General features: G+C 36.5%; 1 protein-coding gene across 6 annotated transcripts in view; it reads right to left on the minus strand.

Moving 5' to 3' along the window:
• CD55 (CD55 molecule (Cromer blood group)) overlaps positions 1-26085 on the minus strand; it is a 62744-nt gene that overhangs the window by 17764 nt on the left and 18895 nt on the right. For 2 of the 6 annotated variants that reach the window (XM_003272985.4, XM_012506759.2), the window contains one exon: positions 5045-5999. In XM_003272985.4, the coding sequence (XP_003273033.1) occupies positions 5935-5999 (65 nt within the window). In that variant the 3' untranslated portion in view covers positions 5045-5934. Of the gene's footprint in view, positions 1-490; positions 2904-5044; positions 6000-25034; positions 25411-26085 lie in introns of those variants that run through there. The other 4 variants (XR_004030120.1, XM_030813084.1, XM_003272987.4 and 1 more) reach the window with 4 other exon arrangements.

Consider the following 26085-nt stretch of genomic DNA (forward strand, 5'->3'; position numbering starts at 1 on the left):
TTTAATATGTGAGACAATGATTCTAAAATTTTTGAAACAAAACAAAAATTAGAAGGAATTCCCATCTTCCCCATCGTTTCCACCTATACCGTGTATATAACCATCTCATTGTTTCTAGTTTATCCTTCCTATGTTTCTTTTTGTACAAACGAGGATGTGTATTTTTTATTTTTTTCACATGAGAAGTAGCATATGTCTTTTGTACTTTTTTCACTTAATAATATATCCTAGAAATACTTCATAATAGTTCATAGAGATAGTCCTCATTCTTTTTTCAGAGCTGCATAGTGCTCCACTGTTTGGATATAACACAGCTTATTCAGCAAGTCCTACATATGAGCATTTAAGTGGTTTCCAGTCTTTTGCAATGACAAACAATGTTTTGGTGAATATCCTTGTACTGTATATTTTCATATTATTGGAGGTATATCTTCAGAGTTCATTTCTAGATGTGAGATTGGTGGATCAAAGAGTAAATGCATATGTGTGGTTTTTTTTTTTAGATATTGGAAAATTCCCCTATAAAATGGCCGTATCAGTTTGCATTCCCACCAATAATATATAAAAACATCTGATTTTCCACAGCCACGCCAATAGGAAGTGTGGTCACATGAAAACCACATTCTCAACATAACTAGAAGACAAAGCACCAACTTCAAATTGTCTATAAGAAAACAAACAAAAACAACCCAGGAGTCCTTCACACTGCTCCTAGAAGCCTCTGTGGTGAGCAAGGGCAGTCTGTGGAAAGACATCATGAAAGAGAAAAAAGCTGAGCTAGCAGAGTCCTCAAATTGCTCCAAAACCATTGCCAGAAAGTAAGAGTCTGCCGTAAAAATGAAAATGCTGAAAAGGTGTCCTTGTAGACCAGAGCACTAACTACAAGCACTACCTTCAAGAAAGGGCCATAAACATAATGTGATCTGAGTTGATAGCCTTTGAAAGGTGTAGTTTCTAAAAGAGGAAAAGGGCAAAAGGAAGGGGAGCCATCCTTTGGTGATAGGATGGTAGAAAAAAAATGACAAAGTAAGAAGTCGTGGAGTGTTTTGAGACAAAACAAAAATTAGAAGGAATGCAGCTCTCCCCTCCACAGCCTCCATTATAGGTCAGCCTCTGAGGTCACAGCAAGTTGGAGTGTGCTAGAGAGTGATTCTGGATGAACAAACAGAAAATATCCATCACAGCAGACTTATAAATAGGAAGAAGGCGGAGAGTTGATGAACATACTGGGGTAACTAAACTAGAAAGCTGAAAAGATTATATTGAGCAAGAAAATATGCCTGAATTAGTGATTTAAGAAGGTTCCATGGAGATGAGTGACTCAGATAGAGTGAAGGAGGTCATTAGAAATCAAAAGGTCAATAAAATCCAGAGGCACAGATGTTATAAGGAGTCCTCCTTGTCAATGTGAAATAATTATGGACAATACCAGATTGCAGGATGGTTGGGAGACAGTGAGCCAGTTCCAAATCCCTCAACAGACAGGGGTGGGTTATCACAAAGTAGGGGGATTGCAATAACAAGGAGTGGAAGAGGATCATACAGTGGGTTTGAATGTGCAAACAAATCTCTGGTAGGCAAAAATATCTCATTGCACTTTCATTCCACATAGTACCAGGCATAGAGGTGAAGTTGGTGCCCTGTTTTATTCATCATTGCTATTTGCAGACCCGTCCTCCTTCCTTTCCACAAAACCCTTTCCTTCGAGTCGCGTATCATCAGAATATAGCACCTGCTATCTTCTTGTTTGCAATCATCTTCAGATGTACAAGCCACTCCTCCTCATTTCATGAAGATTTTAGCCCCTCTAACATGAATCCCCATGCTTGGTGATTTCAGTGTCAATTAAGATGTTCCATGGCCTCCTCTTCACCAGTACTTTTGTCCACTATTTTATTTCAACTTCTCACAACCATAGTTCTGTCTAAACCCTTGCATCACCAAAATCTAGAAGGCTTTAGTGTTAGTTTAGATAATGTCAACCACAATAACGTAACACACCAATCCCCAAAATGTTAGAACTCAAACATGACAGTTTATTTCTTCTTCACATGAAATCTACTGTGGGTGTTCCTGATCAGCAGACAGCTCTCCTCAAAGCAATGACTCAAGCTCCTTCCTTTCTGTGGTTCTGTTATCTTTAGCATGTGACTTAGTAGGTTACTACAATCACTTTCATCAACTCAGTGTAGGGAAAGAGGCAAGGAGGATCGCATATGGGAATGTTTTAGGACTAGACTTAGAAAGCTATACATCTCTGATCATGTTCCTTTGGCCAGAACTCAGTCCTATGTCTACACTTAACTGCAAGGGTGCCAGGAAATGTGTCTAACTTTGTGCCCAAAATGAAGGGGAAGTGTATTTGTAGACTGCTTTGTCCTCTGGTCGCCAATTCTGTTTTACCCTCAATTGAGGCATTCTTATTTCTCACTACTGCATATTACCATTCTAGTTCAACCTAAATAGTACCCCAAGTCTAACAATGACATGACCCCATTAAGGCCTACAAAATATTGATCCTGTTACTCATTGTTTCTTACCACTCATATATCTTCACTTCCCTTCTCACATAGCTTAAATTCTATGGTCCATCATTTTAATCACTCCCTTGTGCACATGCTCAACTCACATCATCAAATTCACCTGGGAACACCCAATCATGATTAAATCCAAGCAACTGGTTTTTTCTGAGACTGTATCTAGAAAGCTAAATATGACTGCAGAAAAACTCAGAACCAAGCTTGATGATTGCACTCTAAATTCATGAGCACTCACCTCAACTGGGTCTTTAGCATTGCCTGCTAATTGACTAAATGTCTCTAGTCCTTTCCTTCTCTGCTGTCTTCAAACATAACACCTCCTCATGTGTCATCATTTTCATGATGACCTTGATGTATATGTCCCTGAGAAAACAGAAGAAATGTGAAATCAATTTCTAAAAGCTGCCACAATGGGCATCTCCAACCCACCTGCAACAGTTCCCTCCTGGTATCTACCGAAGCCCTGCATGCTTCCACCTAAGGCAATCTCCACCTGTGCACTAAAAAGAGTTAAAACTTACTGAGCACTTACTACATGGCTGGCACTATTTTAAGCTCTATGTGTATTAACTTAATTCTCATTGCAAATCCTATGAGGCTGGTACTGATTTTAGGCCCACTTTACACATAGATAACTAAGGTACACTGACAAGGAATATCCCTTGAGTCCTGTAGCTGATAAATGCCAGGGCTCCGATTTGTCTCCAGAATCCATGCTTTTCACCAAGGAGAATTATAGGGAAAACATTTGACATTTTAGTAAATTACCCTACCAGAGTAAATGGACAGTTACTCTTTTTAAAGAGATGTGTGTGGGGGTTGAGATGGAAGACATGACAATGAGGAACAAGGAAAACACCTCCACCACCTCTTAACAATGAGTCATATGCATGAAAATAAACCAGCCACCACTGGAATAGGCTGCAAAGGAAGCAGTACCTTCAGGGAAGGGGCTGTTTTTAGTTTCGGTAAGGAGGAAGAAAACACTCAGGATGGGTGGGAGGAAAATGAAGCATTCGCACATTGGACATTAACCAAAGCAAACAGGGCTAGGGTGTGACAAGACAAAAACTATTCATGTTCAAAGTGTTCCCAGAAAAGTGACAGTGATAGTGGGCTAAATATTATAAAACTCACAAATTTCTACAGTGAGCAGGTATAACTTGCTGTAACAAATACATCAGTCTCAAGAGGAAAAGCAATACAACCTTTGCAATCAAAGTAAAATCTCACAGGAGAGGTTATCTTGAGCAAAAATAAAACCACTCAACCTCATAACTACGGGACACACAGTAAATATAAATCCTACAAGAAAATATCTTTACCCTCAGCAAGCCTACTGTTCATATTTTCTTCAAGGTAAATGACTGTTTAATAGTATTTCCGCTTTTACCCTTATCTAAAGATAGCAAGTTCTTGCTATTATAAACCTATTTTATGCTAATTCTAATTTGATCGAGCAGAATAAAAAGTCTAGAGCTGACAATTTTCACTTCTACACAGAACACATGACATAGTCTAGCCCTTGCTCTAAGCCTTTCCTACTTCCACCATCCTGCCATTATAATCTCATCTATTACTGCTTTCTTAATCAGCTTCCTGCCTTGAATGTCTCCCTCCCTGCCACTCAACTGCTTAACAAATAGCTTAAGCACCCACCATATTCGGGGCTGTAACACTTGTAACTTTATCTTCTTTCTCTCAATAAGTACATATTTTGGTCTTCCTGTGGCAAATTATAAGCAACTTGAGGGCAGACACTTGCAGTTATCTTGGTAAGCTCACATTTAGCATATGGCAACTTGCACATAGAAGGCACTCAGCTTTTTTTCTGAATAGCCAAGCCAGTGTTATTGTTATCCCTGGAAGCACTGGGTTATTACAGAATAGGCAGAGCGGGCCCTCATATTTAACAAATGAATGAATGAATAGGTGGATATGTGCCTACTCTTAGAACTTCTAGGGAAGTTCAAAGAATTTCCTAATATTAGAAACTATTAGGAAATTATTGATAGTACTGCTAGTTGTGATAATTGTGGTTAAGGAGGAAAAAAAAGTTTTATTTTAAGAAATACACATTAAAGTCTTTACAGTGAAATGCCATGAACATATGAAATTTAAAGTACTTCAACAACAAAACAGATGAAGCAAAATGACAAAATAAACATTGCCATAATAAATCTAGTTATATTCTATACAACTAGCACATCTTAGTCTAGTCTAACACTTAAAATGTAATTGGCAAGATGACAAGAATATGGTAAAAACCTAGAAATTAATCAGATTGCCTTCAGGTAAATCAGTAACAAGCAATATAGGTACTCTAATGGGAAAGGATATGACATGCTTGAGAAAGTACAATATAATTTTAAAGTAACTGAAAATTATTCACGCTAGGACAACCAAGGCACAGCATTCTGAACTGCTTGTAGGAAGCAGGTAGGGAATTTCTTATTAAGAAATAAAGTAGTCACGTTTAAGAATAAATTTCAAATACTACATGATACCAAAAAATGGGATCATTTATTTCTATTTAGGGAAAATACATTTTTCTTCACATATCTTCTTCAACTTTTCTTGTTTTACATGTAAAATCAGAATGTTCACTATCATAAATAAATATAAATAAATATTACAAAAGAATAAGATTTACAAATTTGACTATGGACATCTCACTTCAGAAATAATATATAATCTTTTCTTATGTTAATATTGTAGTATCTCTGGATACTTTTAAAGACTAAGTCAAAGAAGACACCTTTCACAGGCTTTTTCCAAACTGTATTTGTGCGACAAAGGAAGACTCAGTCTCTCATTCTATATTCCTCCCTTGTCACCATCAACACCCCTGGTTCAACAGCACGTTTTACCTTTAAAATATTTTGCCAACCCAAAGGAAAGATGAAAATGCCTTACAGCGAAAGATTACTTTATAATGTGGTTCATCTCTCTTTAGCAATTTTGCTTAGAAGAGACTGAATTGGGTTTTTATTTGCTTTTGATATCCAAATAATGTTTCTCATTTTTTATTTCCTTTATAAGTGGAAATAACATTACAGATCTTGTGGAAAAAAATCACTTTTCTTCTCTTTTCCTCGTGATCCCATTCTAAATACGAACAAATCTCTATGTTTTCTTACACTTTTAGGAAAGGAATCACTCTCAATTCTGCAAGTTGTTCTATTTTCAAGAGGTGTAGGTGTGCTAAGAATGTGATTCCGGGACTGCCTTTTTTCTCCTTGCTTTGTTGACATTCCTAACACACCTTAAAGACAATGAAAGCATCCTAAATGAAGAGCACAACTGCATTTATTTTATCCAATATGCAGATAAGTCTAAGAAACTAGAAACAGTCTGTATACTTGTGTGTATTTTCTTCTTAACTCTTCTTTGGCTAAGTCAGCAAGCCCATGGTTACTATCGTCCCAAGCAAACCTGTCAATGTGAAACACGTGTGCCCTGAAAATTAAAAAAAAAAAAAAAAAAAAAAAGTTAAAATCAAAATGATTTTATTTACTAGTGATAAATACTAATTTTTAGTTACTATGTGATAAATCACCAAAAAGAATCAGTTAATTTGGGGTGCAAAACAAAAAAAAATGAGTAATAGAATATGGACGAGATTCTACAGGTGGGGTTTATCAGCTACAGCTACAACTAAAATGTGACATGGAGTTTTTAGTTTCTTGAGATGAATAGTGGCTAAGCTAGAATGAATTAAGGTACCCTCAGATTAAAAGTCAATGAATTCCTAAGTGTGGGAGATGTTAAAAAAATATAAAAATAAATAAAAACCCCTGAATACTACTACATGTGGAAGAGAAAATTAAGAGATGAAGACACTCAGAAAGTTTTACAGATACATTTACACCAAGTTATTTTTGGTGATAATTTTGTATAAAGATATGAGATGTCTTTTGAGATCTATAAACATGACGTATAAAAGGATATCTTAGCACATATTATAATTTTTCTTAAACATTGAAAACTCTAAAAGCCACCAAGCAAAAGGAGAAATACAATGTAGGTCAACCATCTCATGATGCAAATTATCATAATGAAGGCATTCTCTTTAAGTCCTAATATATCATCCCTTTCCCCCCGAATATTTGTGGCACTATAGCATCTAATCGTTACAATAAACTGAGTTCAAAATGGAGGATGAGATGATAAGCATTACTGCTACCAAGTCCAGAACTGATGATGTGTCACAGTAATGAGAGATTCAATGTATTAGTCTTTCATTCAACAAAGAAAAAAACAACTCTAGTGACAGTAGAGACTTAAGCCTCTATTATCCTTTAAAAGTCATGAAGAACCCCCTAGCCAAGGGTATTAATGGATATTTTGCAAGATACAGAAATGTGATTTTATTAAACCATATATACCTTTTATAATTTACCAGAAAGTCTTATTTCTGAGGTACCATCAGTCACACTTAAATGGTCAAACACGACATTGAGTACTTTGTTGCTCTCATGTGCATTATAAGAGCTGAATAGTAGAGAAGAAAAAAACTATTGAATTGAATTATATAACTGTCATTTCAATCAAAAAACAAAGTCAGGCATCTGCTTACACTTCCATCCCTAAACTAAAATTTATCATACAGACCTAACTCTTCTAAAAGAAATAAATCAATCCTCTGATAGGCAAACATGAAGAATCATTAAATGAAACCACATTATCACTTGCACATTAACTATATCCTGTCTTAATTAAGATCAAATATTTAATTAAATCAGTATGAAATCAGGAGGCTAGCCAAACATATATAAAGTTAGCTCAACGGCTTATGTTTCCAAAATAAGGCAAGTGGAGTGTTTTTTATGTGCACATAAAAAAGACAAATTCTTTCTTAGGAGTTTGCATGAGTTTCCCTCTAATTCAGGAAATAAGAAATTAAGTTCACTGTAAAACCCCAAAATACAATTCAAAACAAATACACTAGTCTGCTTATCTGTGGTTTCAGTTACCCATAATCAACTGCAATCTGAAAATGGGTGAGTACAATAAGATATTTTGAGAGAGAGAGAGAGACCCCACTCACGTAACTTTTGCTACAATAAATTGTTCTAATTGATTATTCATTGGTATTAATCTCTTACTGTGCCTCATTTATAAATTAAACTTTATCTCATAGGGATGTGCATACGGGAAAAAACACAGCATATGTAGGGTTAGGCACTATCTGTTGTTTCAGGCATTCACTGGGGGGTCTTGAAACACCCCGCCCCCCAACCGAGGATAAGCAGAAATTACTGTATTCCCTCCTTCTATGTTCCAGTACTTTATGTCCTTAATAGGACACACAAGTATCGCAGCCAATCACCTTACCAAAGTATGTAAAGAAACTGATGAAAGCCAAGAGACAGCACCTGGTAAACTTACCACATCTTGCTACCCTGCCCCTGCCCCCGCCCCCACCCAGTCTCCATTCCCACCGATCCAGGGAGCCTCAAAGCAGTAGCTTTGGTAAATTGATAATACTCTGTACATTGATACTTTATAACTTGATAAATTGATAACAGTATTTCAAAAGGAGAGTTGGAACAAATACAAGAACGTACATAAGATTGGTGGTTTAATTTTTTTTCAGAGTAGCTTTGCTGACGCTTCCTTACCAACTCACTTTAGATGACTTAGAACTGAGTTTTTGCTAAGCTCTAAATCACATTCCTAAAACGTTTCTGATATATCTGGAGAGAAAGTTATGTCTTACTATATTTGCTATCATGACAGCTAGAATATTTTGTTGATATTAAACAAATGCCTGTAAAAATTATTTATCACTCCCCTAGACCTAATGGTCAAGTCTTTCTAAAAGACTGACTCATTTAGTGAGTTAAAGAATATTTACATACTTTAACTTATAATAGGCTTAAGTAATATTGTTAATTTAAGTAGAAAAATTGTAGAGGGTAGAAAGGAGATAGGTCACATCATCCAAAGAATTAAAACAGACAATTTAATAACAGCATTATAGTTTTCTTATTAATGGGGAAAATGGACAGGCATTAGGGCAGCTTAGAAATAACTCAAGTTTGTATAAATACCACAACTAGTTTTCTGAACAGTTAAAACTACAAAACAGAAGAGGGTCAATTTAAATCATCCTCTGTCTACAGGACACATCAGAGCCAATCGTGACATTTATACTTCACATTATGTATATTCAATGCAGATTAGATATTTTAAATAATACTGATGTGTGTGTGTGCTGTTGTTGTTTTAATATCTGAGTGCTTACTATGTGCCAAGCAATGTTCTAAGCACTTGACAGGTGGCAACTCATTTGATCCTTATTATAATCATATGAGGTAGGTATTATATTTCCCCCATTTGTCTGCTGTCTTAACCACTGTGCTGTTTTGAGCTGGACTGGCATCTATTAATATAACTGAGAAAAAGCCCTAATCACAGGCAATTTCACAGTATGTTAGAGGTTTATTTTTCCTAGATTTCTTTGCTTCTGTGCAACACTAGATACTATCATAAATTATACTGAGTGGAAAAAAGTCAGTGGATCAATAGATCACAAAATAAGACTTCAAGTCACTTTGCTTTGAAATGCGCCTTTGAATATATTGAGAAAAAACAGACATGAAGTCTGTTAATCCAGGATAGTAATTACAGACAAAAATGAATACAGAGACACGCCAAAATTTAAATAAAGCTAAGAGAGTCATCTAATACAGTACCAAATTTTACTGGAAATAAACTAGGAATAAATTTTTAAAAATCATCAGAATTTCTGCTCACCCTGATTTTCCACAGTCCAATGACTAGAATTAGGGTACCAATTAATATAGTACCAGCAATAAATCCTTGAAGGGGAAAAGATATGGTAACACAGTTAATAGAAACATGAGCAATTAGAATTACATTATAGTTTCCCAATGACATACATACTGGTTACGAAGTGAGTTAAAAAATAGGAGATATTAATTGCATTTTGTATATGGCTTCCTTATGTCACAAATTTTTGACAAATGTGTGTTTTATTTTCCCTGTTTTCTTTGAAAGAAAAAGGAAGAAATATATTTAGAGTATCACAATGCTCAAATAAATTTTTTTGACAGGTTTGAGAGGCTTCTAAAGTGTTTCAACCCAATCATGCTCGATTTTAAATGTTTTGATCGTTGAGCATTCAAATATGGTGACAGAATTGTTATTTTAGAGCTAGAAAGTATCTTAGAGTTCACTTTTATTTTTTAGATGAGTAAATTGAGTCTCAGAAAGAGGGAAGTTGAACATTAACATATGTGGTTAATGGGAAGGACATGTACCTAGTTTATAGTAGATATAACAGATATGTAGACATTTCTCTGTCACAGGAAATATGCCTGTACTATTATCATCTGAGATTGGAGGGCAAACTATATTTACTTTGCCTACAGAATATGCTTTTTAGTGTTCAGTCTATGGTAGATTAAATTTCATTTCAAAAAGTTATATTCACTTTTAAGATTCAAAGCACTATTTTGAGCTGAACAACAGCAAATAATTGGTCAAATAAACTGGTCAACATCAAATCATTTTTACAGCTTACACAATCTTTCTTCTCAAATGCACCCATTTGCCCTTTTCTCTCACCATCCTCATTCTCCCTTTCCTCACCAACAGCCCCCCTCCCACCCCCACCCCCACCAACTCTGCCCAGTGTCCTTGGACTCAACTCTGTTGGTCTGTACTACAAAGGAAATGACAGAAGACACTAGAATAGTAGCTGAATCTAACGTGACTAATGAGTGTACTTGGCTCCAAATCAGCAAAATAGAGACACTGTACAATTGCACTGCCATGTGGAAATTGTGATTTAAAAAACAACTATTTCTACCACAGATAAGTTTTTACCGTATTTTACTTCAGAAGTTTATTTAACTGATCCCCTAGAATTGTATCATTAACTTAGAAAGACAATCCATGAAATAAATCACAGCTCCTAAAAAATTTTGGGTTTCCCCCTTTCTGTCACCAGTTCCCACTAATTCCACCATTTTCAATACCTTATTTTTTATTTGAGTGCTAAATCAAGACAGAAAATTCAGAGTGATCTAGAACATCCAGATGACAGAAGTAAAAGGCTATTCCCAGAACAATGATCAACACATATACATAGTTCTAGAAGAAAGTGTAGAGGCTGATGGTTTAACAGAAAACCAGGGCAAAACACAGAAATATGAAAAAACAAAATTCTATATATCTTCTCAGTAAATTAATAAGAGCATATTATCTCCCAAATTAGAAACAAAACTTTCAGGTTCAAAGGCAACTGTTTATGATCTCAAAATTCACTTGGTATCTACAGAAAACCAAAGGTGAATCAACATTAAGATTTATGCAACTTGGGAAAAATGAAAGTATGAAATAATGAATGAAATAATAATTATGATTCCAACATTCCTAAGATTAAACTGAAGAGCTCTTAGGTAGGAAAATAACATGTTAGAAAAAGGTTTTCTCCCCCACAAAAGGAGTATTTTAGTAAGGTTCCCCATCATGTAGAACTGTATTTCCATAGCACTGAAAACATTGCAAAGCAGTTTGCCACCTATTATCTCATTCAGTCACCTCTCATTATTAACACAGTGCATGGCAAACAGTAGAACAGTAGAAAGTGTTTAACAATTATTTATTAAATTGCACTGAATATCTTGTTTGCAGATAAGAAAACTGAGAACAAGAAAGGGTAAGTCAAACAGTTTATTGCCATAGAAAAACTTACTTCTAGCCCCAGATTCAGGCCATAATTTTAACTGTTTGAAATATTTTCAATAAAATACCTGATATTCATCAAACAAAATTTACTTTAGACAGATACTACATTAATATATAGGGTATCATCTTCATTGCCAAAGAACCCAACTTAGAATTCTACCTACCTACTATCTACAAGAACTGGAGTGACCTAGAGGATGCACATCATCTTTTTTGAAGGAATGTGGGATGACCCAGACACTTCAAAAGGTCTAACTTGCAGAGCTAACAAAGTGGAAATGCAATGCATGTGCTATGAAAACAAAAAGTTGTGGAAAGCTTTTGTTCTTGCTTATACCATACTTAATGTAACAGAATAAAGGGCCTGTGGACAAGTGAAGTCACCCCGGGAAGAGATTTTCGTAGATGATTTGAAAAACAGTATGCTTGAGTAACCCTTAAATTTTCCATTTTGTAAATGCAGATTCAACTCTGCTTCCTCAGAGAGACATCCACAGGACCCTTTAAGTGTCTTGCCATCATTGTTGGATTTTCTGTACCTCTGTATTTCTTCAATTTTTTTAATAAGGGAAATTCACATACTTCCTTTTCCAGACTAAACATATCACAGAAAGATTATATGATTATATTATCTGACTTAAACCTGAATAACAGGCAGATAACTGATGTCACTTTACAATGGGACTTAAGTTCGTCATGTATAGGGGCATGTAATAAGACATAAAGGCCCCTGTAACCACATCTTATTAACTTCAAATAGCTACTTAAGAGTCAAGACTCTTAAAAGTACATTTAGATTTGGGCTAGTCTGTAATATATGCCATATTCAAGTTTAAAGGATAAATAAGTACACAATTGTTAGGGGATACAGAAAAAATATTTTCTATATTTCATTATTTCCTGACTTCTTATTATTCTTTAAATTGATCTATTAGTCCCCATGAGGGACTTATGAATGTCTCAGTATAGGACTTTGGCAACAGAGGGGAATAAAGCAATACTTGTAGGGAATCAGGGCACCTTAATTGTCCAATTTGGGTTGTGTAGTCTCTTGGTCTGTCACTAGGATGAACATCTTTCTATCTTTTAAAGTACCTGGGAAGATCACTTCAGCCTGGGAAACAGAGGTTGCAGTGAGCCGAGATTGCACCACTGCACACCAGCCTGGGTGACAGAGTGAGACCCTGCCCCCCCTCCAAAAAAAAAAAATAGTTTCTCTATTTCTGGTAATAGAGAAACTAGTCATCGGCCTCTATTTACTGCCTACTAGCTCTGTGAAGGGCAAGTTACAAATCTTGCAAAACCACAGTTCTCTTAGCTGAAAATGGGGTATAAATGCTACATTATGATTGTTGTGAGAATAATATGAAATAATACATTAAAAAATCAGTACAGTACTTGCCACAGAGAAAACATGTAAATATTACCTGAATAAAAGACTGTTCTTATTACTTGGTGTGGCCAGAGGGAGTGATAAAATTATCAGAAATCTAGCTTAGGAAAATAATGGTGATCGCATCTGGTGACTTCCTTAAGCTAATATTTATTCAACTTTTAGGACTGTGCTTGGAGTTTTCATACCCACTAATCACATTAAGCTTCAAATACTTCACATAGGAATCACAATCTCTAACTCTTAAATGAGAAAACTGAGTCTCAGAGAGATTAAGTTAATCACTTGGGTTGAATAATTACTAAGTGAAAAAAACAGGATTCAAACCAACATCCGACTGGTTTGACTCCAGGGGTTATTTCTTCTTTATGATTTTGTCTTTAAAAAAAATAAAAACAAAACCAACAGAAAGCAAGCATTTCAATGGGGGTGATACCTGATGAAAGTTAAAAAAAATTTTTCCTTTTTTAAGTACAGAGTGCAGATATATATGTGATACATAAACTGATTTACAGTATATGTGTGGTGGATGATGGTCAAGAAAAAAATGTCTAAAAAGGTCTTTGGTGAGAAGAGAGCAAGAATTAACGCACCACCCACCCACACACAAAAAATTGGGAAACACTTATACAAGGCCAACGGAAGAATAGATTTAAAATTCACAACACATGCTTCATTTACAAGGCAAATTAGAAAGTTCTGTAACATTAGTCAGTCTTTCTTCCTTAGCAGAATAGGAAAAAAAAATCAAATACTTCCAAAATTCAAAATCATCTGTATCATTTTACTTACATTGCAGTGTAATTGATGAAACAATTTTCTTGCAGTAGAGTTAATTTATCTTTAAAGAAGAGTAACCTCTTTCACAGAATAAACTTAATGAATATAATTTTCAGGTTTATGTCCTACAAATATGAAATCACACACAAAAATGTTGCCATATGTCCAGTTTAAGAAGGAAGGACTACCTCTTTATTTTTTTTAACACAAGCTGGAATTCCAACTAAGACTAAGGAAAGTTTTCTAGAAAATCAAAGGGTATAATACTTAAAGAATTTCAGGAAAAAAAGGCATTTCAAACCTTCATTGAGTGCCATTGAGCAGGTGAGAAAAAACTCATTTATTAAACTCATCACTTTTGTGATCATTAGATCATCAGACTTACATTTGAAACACATTTATTTCTATTTAAAACAAAGTGAATTCCAACAGTTGGAATCTTTCAAGATAAATCTTTCAGCTTAGAAGTTCATTCAAAATATAAAATAACCACAATAAATAATAATGATAGTAATGATAATGTTTTTACTACTCTTTTCAGATCCAACACTGGATCATCCAGATTCATAAGACAAGTTCTTAAAGACCTATGAAGAGATGGAAATAACCACACAATATAGTGGGAGACTTCAACACCCCACTGACAATGTTAGACACATAATCAAGGCAGAAAACTAACAAAGATATTCATGACCTAAACTTGACACTTGACCAAATGGACTTGACATCTACAAAACATTACACCCAACAGCAGGATATACATTCTTCTCATCTGCATATAGCACATACTCAGCCATAAAGCAATTTTAAACAAATTCAAAAAACCAAAATCATACTAATCATACTCTTAGGCCACAGTATGATAAAAATATAAATCAATACCAGCAAGATCTCTTTAAACTATACAATTACATGGAAATTAAACAACTTAATCCTGAATGACTTTTGGCATTCTGAAAATTAAGGCAGAAATCAAGAAATTCTTTGCAACTAGTGAAAACAAAGATACAACATACCAGAGTCTCTGGGACACAGCCAGAACAATGTTAAGAGGAAAGTCTGTAGCATTAAACACCTACATCAAAAGGTTAGAAAAATCTCAAATTAACAAAGTAACATCACCTCTAGAGGATCTAGAAAAAACAAGAGCAAATCAACCCAAAAGCTAGCAGAAGAAAAAAAATAACCAAAATCAGAGCTGAACTAAATAAAATTGAGATGCAAAAATCCATACAAAAGATCAACAAAACTAAAAGCTGGTTTTTTGAAAGAATAAATAAGATTGATAGACAATTAGCTAGAATAATAAAGAGAAAGAAAATCCAAATAAACACAATCTCAAATGACAAAGGGGACATTACCACCAACCCCACAGAAATACAAAACACCCTCAGAGACTATTTTGAACACCTCTATGTACATAAACTAGAAAATGTAAAAGAAATGGTAAATTCTTGGAAAAATACAACCTCCTAAGATTGAACCAGGAAGAAATTAAATACCTGAACAGACCAATAACAAGTTCTTAAATTCAATCGGTAATTTAAAAAACCTACCAACCAGAAAGAGCCCTGTACCAGATAGATTCACAGCCAAATTCCACCAAACATACAAACAAGAGCCGGTACCAATCATACTGAAACTATGCCAAAAATCAAGGAGGAGGGACTCCTCATTCTATAAGGCCAGCATCACTCTGATACCAAAATCTGGCAAAGAGACAGGACAAAAAAAAAAAACTTCAGGCCAACATCCCTGATGAAAGTAAATGCAAAAATCCTCAACAAAATACTAGCAGATTGAATCCAGCAGCACATAAAATACCTAACTTACCACAGTCAAGTAGGCTTTATTCCTGGGATGCAAGGTTGGCTCAACATATGCAAATCAATAAATGTGATTCATCATATAAACAGAACTACAAACAAAAAAACCACATGATCATCTGAATTGTTGTAGAAAAGGCTTTTGACAACAATCAACATCCCTTCATGTTAAAAGTCATCAACAAACTAGGTATCAAAGGAACATACCACAAAATAGTAAGAGCCAGCAGGAAAAACCCACAGCCAACATCATACTGAATGAGCAAAAGCTGGACGCATTCACCTTGAAAACCAGAACAAGACAAGGATGTCCATTATTATCATTCCTATTCAGCATGGTACTGGAAATCCTAGCCACAGCAATCAGGCAAGGGAAAGAAATAAAAGGCATCCATATAGGAAGAGAGGAAGTAAACTATCTCTCTTCACAGATGATATGAGTCTAAACCTAGAATACTCCACAGTCTCTGCCCAAAAGCTTTTAGAACTGTTAAACAACATCAGTAAAGCTTCAGGGTACAAAAATCAGAAGCATTTCTATACACCAACAATGTCAAGCTGACAGCCAAATCAAGAATGCAATCCTATTCACGATAGCCACAAAAGGATAAAATACCTATGAATATAGCTAACCAGGGAGGTGAATGATCTCTATAGTGAAATACAAAACAAAGAAGACAGAGACAATATAAACAAATGGAAAAATATTCCATGCTCATACATAGGAAGAATAAATATTTTTAAAAGGGCCATACTGCTGGGCATGGTGGCTCATGCCTGTAATCCCAGCATTTTGTGAGGCTGAGGCAGGTGGATCACTTGAGGTCAGGAGTTTGAGACCAGCTTGGCCAACATGGTGAAACCTCATCTCTACTAAAAATACAAAAATTAGCTGGGTGTGGTGGTGTGCACCTGTAATCGTAGCTACTTGGGAGGCTGAGGCAAGAGAATCGCTTGAACCCAGGAGATGGAGGTTGCAGTGAACCAAGATCATGCCACTGCACTCCAGCCTGAGTGACAGAGTGAAACTCTGTCTCAAAAAAAAATTAATAAAAATTTTTTAAAAAGGGCCATACTGCCCAAAGCAATTTATAGATCCAATGCTATTCCTATCAAACTACCAATGATATCTTTCAGCGAATTAAAAAATATACATTCTAAAATTCATATGGAATCAAAAAAGAACCCAAATAGCTAAAACAACCCTAAGTAAAAAGAACAAAGCTGGAAGCATCACATTACCTGATTTCAAACTATATTACAAGGCTACAGTAACCAAAACAGCATGGTACTGGTACAAAAATAGACACATAGACAAATGGAAGAGGTTAGAAAACCCAGATATAAAGCCACACTCCTACAACCATCTTATCTTCAACAAAGTCAACAATAACAAGCAATGGAGAATGGATTCTCTATTCAATAAATGCTATAACTGGCTAGCCATATGCAGAAGATTGAAAATGGACCCCTACCTTTCACCACATACAAAAATTCAATACGGATTAAAGACTTAAACCTAAAACCTAAAAGTATAGAAACTCTAGAAGAAAACCTAGGAAATACCATTCTGACATAGGTGTTGGTAAATATTTCATGATGAGGTCTCCAAAAGCAACTGCAACAAAAACAAAAATTGACAAGTGGGACATAATTAAACTAAAGTGCTTCTGCATGGCAAAAAATATATATATCAACAGAGAAAACAGACAACCTACAAAAAAGGAGAAAATATTTGCAAACTATGCATCTAACAAAGTTCTAATATTCAAAATTTCTAAGGATCTTAAATCAACAAACAAAAATCAAACCAACCCTTAAAAAATGGGCAAAGGACATAAACAGACACTTCTCAAAAGAAGACATACATGAGGCCAACAAGCATATTAAAAAATGCTCAACATCACTAATCATTAGAGAAATGCAATCAAAACCACAATGAGATACCATCTCATAGCAGACAGAATGGCTGTTATTAAAAAGTGAAAAAACAACAAATGTTGGTAAGGTTGTGGAAAAAGGAGAACACTTATACATTGCTGGTGGGAATGTAATTAGTTCAGCCTCTGTGGAAAGCAGTTTGGAGATTTCTCAAAGAACTTAGAACTACCATGTGACCTAGCAATCTCATTATTGGGTATATACCCAAACTAACAAAAATCATTCTACCATAAAGACGTATGCACACATATGTTCATCAGCACTTTTCACAATAATATGGAATCAACCTAGATGCACATCAGTGGTGGAGTGGATAAAGAAAATGCGATATATATACACCACGGAATATTACACAAACATAGAAAGGAATGAAATCATGTCCTTTGCAGTAATATGGATGCAGCTGGAAACCATTATCCTAAGTGAATTAACGCAGGAACCGAAAACCAAATACTGCATCTTCTCGCCTGTAAGTGGGAACTAAATAATGAGTACACATGGATGCAAAGAAGGGAACAATAGCCACCAGGGCTTATTTGAGAATGGAAGGTGGAAGGAGGGTGAGAATCAATAAACTATCTATTGGGTACTAAGCTCACTACCTGAGGGATGAAATATTAGGTACACTCAACCCTAATGACACACAATTTACCCATGTAACAAACCTTCACCTGTACCTCCCAAACCTAAAATAAAAGGTGGAAGAAAAAAATGTGTTTACCTGGCCAAGTTTGGTGGCTCACGCTACAGGCGTGAGATTACAGATCCCAGCACTTTGGGAGGCCGAGGCGGGCAGATCTCAAGGTCAGGAGATCAAGACCATCCTGGATAACATGGGGAAACACCGTCTCTACTAAAAAATACAAAAAATTAGCCAGGTGTGTTGGTGGGCACCTGTAGTCCCAGCTACTCGGGAGGCTGAGGCAGGAGAATGGCGTGAACCTGGGAGGCAGAGCTTGCAGTGAGCCAAGATCGCGCCACTGCACTCCAGCCTGGACGACAGAGCAAGACTCCCGTGTAAAAAAATATATATATATGTTTACCCATTTTCCCTTTGGTATCCATGAACGCTACATGTTGATTGTTTTCCTAAGACAGTATCATGGGGAGTGGCTTCAAGATGTCTGACTAGATGCCTCTGGTCTTCTCCTCTTCCATGGAGAGAAACCTAAGCAGGAATTACATAATCACATTTTGAAGAGATCATCAAAGAGAGAACACTAGAATTTAACAAACAAGTGACAGGATGCACCAAAGCAAGGAAGGAGACAGAAGCAAGGCAGCCTGTTTGGCTGAGATTGCCTGGGAGCCTGGAGAGACTCCCTAATGCAGGAAAAGAGTAAGTGAGAGAACCCCAGCAGTCCACATTCCCTCTGAAGACTCCCACAATCCTAGCTACAGGAGTCCCTTGATTCTCGCAGGCCCTAGATCTAACACAGGAAGCTGCCTGGAGACAGTGTGATGGCATTACTCCAGAGAGTAAGTTCACACTGAGTACTACAAACCCCTGAGTCCTAAGCAGCCACAGCACAAGAGTATTTTGAGAGCCCAGCCCCTCCCAGACTGCATCTTGCTCTGGGGTCACTGTTGCCTGAGCCAAAGCAGGAGTCACTGGCAGCGACCTGGCACCCCCAGTAGAGGAGCAGCCAGGCATTTTCTGGTTCCCTGAGGACAAATTCTAATGCATGCAGCTATGGCTGCTGCTGGCTGCTTTGGGCTGAGGCATGAGCAAACCGCATGTGCCCCAGCCACCTCTCTGTGGCTGCTCCCAACTGAAAACAACACTGCTCTCCCAAGTAGCTGGTCCACAGCACAGCCACGCTGTCCTCACCTAAGCATTCCACCAGTAGCCTAGGAATACTCTACCCCTTCCTACCACAGCCAGCACTCACATGTACCATAGGGAGGCCTGAGGACAAGTCCATCTGGCCCAGCCTCATCCTCTGAGTACACAAGCCTGCCATCTAGGTACCTGGATGCTCAGCCAGTCCACCACCATTGGCAGCTGAGCACTCTTCCTGGGGTCTGAAGTCAGGCCCACTCAACCTGCCACTAACATCACAGCTAGTAAGCCACCTGCAGACCTGGAAACTGACCCGCCCAATCACCGCAGCCACAGCCAACACTGGCACAGACTGCTTGTGTCCCACAGGGTTGTCCCACCACTACTACTGCCATCACCCATGCCCCCACTTGCTGCCAAGTAGCCTGAGAACCAGGTCACTTGCCATTTCTGGCACCCAAGTGAGCCACCTGGAGACCCAATAACTGGCCTGATGGGGCTTGCTAACACTGGTGCCAGCAACATCACCCTGGGCCCAAGGACAGGCAAACTCAGCCCACCACTGCCAACACTTGGGTCCGAAGATTGGCCCACATGGCATCCTATTCCCTAGCAAATCTCCACTAGTAACTGCATCCTAAGGCACTGAGGAAATGACAGATACCACTGATGCTATTTACAGCTGAACGTCATACAGAAACTACACTACTGCATGCACCCAGAATCAAAGCCAAAGTGCCCCATCTAACTGACATCATAAATACATCTTCAGGAAAAGTCCTCCCCTACAAAAGCAAATTCGAAAAATTAGAAACAGCAAATATCACATCAGATGCACAGATATCAACTTCAGGATGCAGGAAACGTGAAAAACCAAGAAAATATGATACCACCAAAGGAACACAATAATTCTCCAGCAACAGATCCCAATCAAAAGTAAATTTACAAAATTCTGGGAAACGAATTCAAAGTTGTGATATTAAAAAAGCTCAGGGAGGTGAGATACAAACTTTAAAATTTGTTTTAAAAAAATACAAAGAAATCAGAAAAACAATTCAGGATATTAATGAGATGTTTACCAAAAAAAATACATATAAAAGAACCAAACAACTTCTGGAAATAATTTATTGATGAAATACATAATATACTTGATGAAATATTAAATACATAATATACTTGAAAGCATCAATAATAGGCTAGATCAAGCAGAAGAAAGAATCTCAGAACTTGAAGACAGGTCTTTTGAGATAACACAGTCAGAGAAGAATAAGAAAAAAAGAATAAAAAAATGTGCAAAGTTTACATGACTATCCAAATTTTAAGAGTCTCAGAAGGTGAAGAGAAAGTGAAAGGATTAGAAAATCTATTACTAAAACAACAGAGGAAAATTTCTCAAGTCTAACAAGAAATTTAGACATCCTGACACAGGAGGCTCAGAGATCATCAAGTAGATACAATTTAAAAAGGTCTTCTCTGGCCCAGTGCAGTGGCTCATGCCTGTAATCCCAGCACTTTGGGAGGCCGAGGCGGGTGGATCACCTGAGGTCAGGAGTTCGAGACCAGACTGGCCAACATGGTGAAACCCTGTCTCTATTAAAAATACAAAAATTAGCCGGGTGTGGTAACACACACCTGTAATCCCAGCTACTACTCGGGAGGCTGAGGTGGGAGAATCACTTGAACTTGGGAGGCAGAGGTTGCAGTGAGCTGAGATCGCGCCACTGTACTCCAGGCTGAGTGACAGAATGAGACTGTCTTGAAACCAAAAAAAAAAAGAAAAAAAAAGGTTTTCTCCACGGCAAACTATAGTCAAACTGTCAAAAGTCAAAGACAGAGAGAGTTCTAAAAACAGCAAGGGAAAAGCATCTAGTCACTTATAAAGGAAACCCATCAGACTAACAATGGATTTCTCGGCAGAAACCTTACAGGCCAGGAGAGAACGGGATGATATACTCAAAGCGCTGAAAGAAAAAGACTACCAGCCACGGATTAGGAAAGTTATCCCTCATAAATAAAGGAGAAACATTGTCTTTCCCAGACAAAAGAAAGCTGATGGAATTCATCACCATGACATGGCTTACAAGAAATGCTTAAGGGAGTGCTATACCCAGAAGAGAAAGAATGATATCTACAATCATGAAAACACACAGAAATTTTAAAAACCACTGGTAGAGCAAACACACAAAGAAGAGAAAAGACTAAAATGTTATGAAAGAAAAACTCTACATCACAATAATAAGAGAGAACAAAAGGAACAAAACAACCAGAAATCAATTAATAAGATGACAGGAATAATCCCTCATGTATCAATAACCTTGAATGTAAACAGATTAAACTTTCCTCTTAAAAGACGTATACCAGCTGAATGGATGCAAAAACACAACCCAGCTATATGTTCCTTACAAGAAATTCATCTCATCTGTGAAAACACATTGTGACTGAAAGTAAAGAGATGGAAAAAGATACTCCATGCTAACACAAACCAAAAACAAACAGGAGTAGCTGCACTTGTATCAGATGAAACAGACTTTAGGTAAAAAACAGTAAAAAGAGACAAAGAAGGTCATTATATAATTGACAAAGAGATCAATTCAGCAAGAGGATATAACGATTCTAAGTATGTATGCACCCAATCCTGGAGCACCCAAACATATAAAGCAAATATCATCCAATCTAAAGGGATAGACTCCAATATAATAATTGTTAAGAACTTCAACATCCCACTGTCAGCATTAGCTCATCTGGACAAAAAATTAACAAAGAAACATTGGATTTAAATTGCACATTAGACCAAATGGACCTAACAGACACTAACAGAAGAGTTCACCCAATAGCTACAGAATTTTCTCAATGGCACATGAAACAATCTCCAGAATAGAACATATGTTAGGATACCAAACAAGTCTCAATAAATTTGAAAAAGTCAAAATCGTATCAAGTATCTTCTCAAACCATAATGTAATTAAACTAGAAATTAATAACAACAGGAACTTTGGAAACCATACAAATAAATGAAAATTAAACAACATGCTTCTGAATGACCATTAGGTCAAGGGAGAAATTCAGGATTAGATAAAAAAATTTATTAAAAAAATAGAAACAGCAACAGTGTAGCAAAACCTATCAGACCCAGCAAAAGCAGTGCTAACAGGGAAGTTTACAGCAATAAATGATTACATCAAAAAAGGAGAAAGATTTCAAATAATCTAACAATGCATCTTAAGGAACTAGAGAAGGAAGAACAAACCAACCCCAAAATTAGCAGAAGGAAAGAAATAAGAAAAATCAGAGCAGAGCTAAACAAAATAGAGACTAAAAAACAATAAAGTGAAAACTTGTTTTTTTGAAAAGATACACGAAATTGATAACATACTTGCTAGACTAACCAAGAAAAAAAGAGAGAAGCCCCAAATAAAATCAGAAATGAAAAAAGAGACATTACAACTGATACCACAGAAATACAAAATATCAGAGACTATTATAAAAAACTATACATTGACAAACTGGAAAACCTAGAGGAAATGAATAAATTCTTGGAGACATGCTCCCTATCAAGACTGAGTCAGGAAGAAACAGAAAACCTGAACAGACCAATAATGAGTAGTAAGACTGAATTGTAATAAAAAGTCTCCTGACAAAGAAAAGCCCAGGACCGGATGGATTCAAAGCCAAATGCTACCAAACATATAAAGGAGAACTAATACCAATTCTCCTGAAACAATTCCAAAAAATTGAAGAGGGGGAAACTTTCCCTAACTCATTCTACAAGGCCAGCATTACCCTGATACCAAAACCAGACAAGAACACAACAAGAACAACAAAATCACAGGCCAATATTCTTGATGAATATAGACACAAAAATTCTCAACAAAGTATTAGCAAACCAAATCCAACACCACATCAAAAAATTACTATGCCAGGCCGGGCGCGGTGGCTCACGCTTGTAATCCCAGCACTTTGGGAGGCCGAGGCGGGCGGATCACCAGGTCAGGATATCGAGACCACGGTGAAACCCCGTCTCTACTAAAAATACAAAAAAATTAGCCGGGCGTGGTGGCGGGCTCCTGTAGTCCCAGTTACTCGGAGAGGCTGAGGCAGGAGAATGGCGTGAACCCGGGAGGCAGAGCTTGCAGTGAGCCGAGATCGCGCCACTGCACTCCAGCCTGGGCGACAGAGCAAGACTCTGTCTCAAAAAAAAAAAAAAAAAAAAAAAAAAAAAAAAAAAATTAGTATGCCAAGACCAAGTGGGATTTCGACCAGGGATGCAAGGATGATTCAACACACACAAATCAATAAAACTCTCAACTAGGCATAGAAGAAGCATATTAACATCATAAAGGTCATACATGACAAACCCACAGCTAATATTCTATTGAATGAGGAAACGCTGAAAGCCTTTCTTCTAAGAACTGGATCAAGAGAAGGATGCCTACTTTCACCACTTCTATTCAACATAGTGCTGTAAGCCCTAGTTTCCATTTCATTGAAGAACCAAGTTTTCATTTGGCTCATAGAGAACCAAGTTTTCATTTCGTTAACTTGCAGCCAGGCAAAAGAAAGAAATAAAAGGCATCCAAACTGGAAAAGAGGAAGTCAAATTGTCCCTCTTTGTTAATGATATGATTTTATATGTAAAAAAAAAAAAAATCCTTAAAGACTTCACCAAAAACTCTTAGATCTGATAAATTCAGTACACTTGCAGAATACAAGATCAACATACAAAAATCAATAACATTTCTATACAATAATGAACAAACTGAGAAAGAAATCAAGAAGGCAATTCCATTTACAATGACTAAAAATATAAATAAAATACCTAGGAACAGATTTAACCAAGGAGGTGAAAGATCCCTATAAGGAAAACTACAAAACATAGATAAAAGAAATTGAAGAGGGCACAAAAGGAAAGACATCCCAATGCTCACGGACTGGAAGAGCTATTATTGTTAAAATGACTATACTGCCAAAGCAATCTAAAGATTCAGTACAACCCCTATCAAGATATCAATGTCACTTTTCACAGAAATAGAAAAAAAAAAAAGTCCTAAAATGATTGTGGAACCAAAAAAGAGTCCAAAGAGCTAACACAACCCGAGCAAAAATAAAGCTGGCAGCATCACACTACCTGACTTCAAAATATAAGGTTATAGTAACCAAAAACAGCATGGTATTGGTATAAAAACAGGCACACAGAATAATGGAACAGAATAGAGAACCCAGAAATAAATCCACGTATTTATAGCTAACTGATTTTTTACAAAGGTGCCAAGAACATACATTGGAAAATGGATACCTTCTTCAATAAATAGTGCTGGGAAAATACAGAAGAATGAAACTGGACCTCTGCCCCTCACCACGTACAAAAATCAAATCGAGATGATTAAAAACTTAAACATAAGATCCACAACTATAAAATTACTAGAAGAAAACATCAGGAATACTCTACAGGACATTAGTCTAGGCAAAGTTTAATGGCTAAGACCTCAAAAGCATAGAAAATAAAAACAAAAATAGAAAAACAGGACTATATTAAACTAAAAAGCTTGTGTACAGCAAAGGAAACAATCAACAGAGTGAAAAGACAACCTGTTAAATGGAAGAAAATATAAACTATTCATCTGTAAAGGTACTAATATCCAGAATATACAAGGAACTCAACTTACTAGCGAAAAACAAATAATCACACTAAAAAGTGGGCAAAAGACATGAACAGACATTTCTCAAAAGACAACATACAAATGGCCAGCAGGTACATGAAAAACTGCTCATCGCTAATCATCATGGAAATGCAAATCAAGCTCCAAAATGAGGTATCAGTTCTTACCCTCAGTTAGAATGGCCATTTTTAGACAAAAAATAACAGACGCTGCTGAGGACGTGAAGAAAAGGGAAATCTTATATACTGTTGGTGAGAATGTAAATTAGTACAGCCACTGTGGAAAACAATATGGAGGTTCCTGAAAACATAAAAAAAATAACTATCTTATGATCCAGCAATCCCACTACTGGGTATTTATCCAAATGAAAATAAAACCAATATATCAAAAAGATATGTGCATTCATATATTTATTGAAGCACTATTCACAATAGCAAAGATATGGAATCATCTTAAGTGTCCATCAATGTACAAATGGATAAAGAAAACGTGGGGCCAGGTGCAGTGGCTCACACTTATAATCGCAATGTTTTGGGAGGCCGGAAGAATCGCTTACGGCCAGGAGTTCGAAACCAGCCTGGGCAACATAGGAAAATCCTGTGTCTACAAAAAATAAATTTCAAAAACTTAGCCGGGTGTCGTGGCACACACCTGTAGTACCAGCTACTTGGGAGGCTGAAGTGGAAGGATCGCTTGAGCCCAGGAGTTCGAGACTGCAGTGAGCTACGATCACACCACCGCATACCAGCCTGGGTGACAGGACGAGAACCTGTCTCAAAAAAAAAAATAAAATAAAAATAAAAAAAAGAAAAGAAAGAAAACAAATCTAGCATATATAGAATGAAATACGTTCAGCCATAAAAAGAATAAAATCATGTCATTTTCAGCAACATGAATGGAACTAAAGGCCATTATATTAAATGAAATAAGCCAAGCAAAAAAGACAAATATCACATGCTCTTACTCACATGTGAGACCTAAAAAAGTTCTCATGGAGGTAGAGAGAAGAATGTTAGATACCAGAGGCTGAGAAAAGTGTGTGAGTAGGAGGGAGGATGAAGAGACTTTAGCCGATGGGTATAAGCATACAATTAGATAGAAGGTTTACATTCTAATATTCAATAGCAGAGTAGGGTGAGTATAGTCAGCAATAATGTGTGATATATTTTTCATAGTCACTAGAAGAAAGGACCTAAAATGTTTCCAACACACAAAAATAATACTCGAGGTGATGAATACCCCAAATACCAACTTCAGAATCACACAGTCCATGCATGTAACAAAATATCACACGTACCTCATAAATATATAAAACATTATGTATCAATTAAAAAAATATAAGATAATCAGGGAAGTTTGGATATTGACTAAATATTTGCTGATATTAAGGAATTACTGGATTTTTTTAGGTATGCTACGTGGTTATGTTTTTATAAAGGTTACT

Source organism: Nomascus leucogenys, chromosome 5 (genome assembly GCF_006542625.1).
Source record: "Nomascus leucogenys isolate Asia chromosome 5, Asia_NLE_v1, whole genome shotgun sequence".
NCBI lineage: Eukaryota > Metazoa > Chordata > Mammalia > Primates > Hylobatidae > Nomascus > Nomascus leucogenys.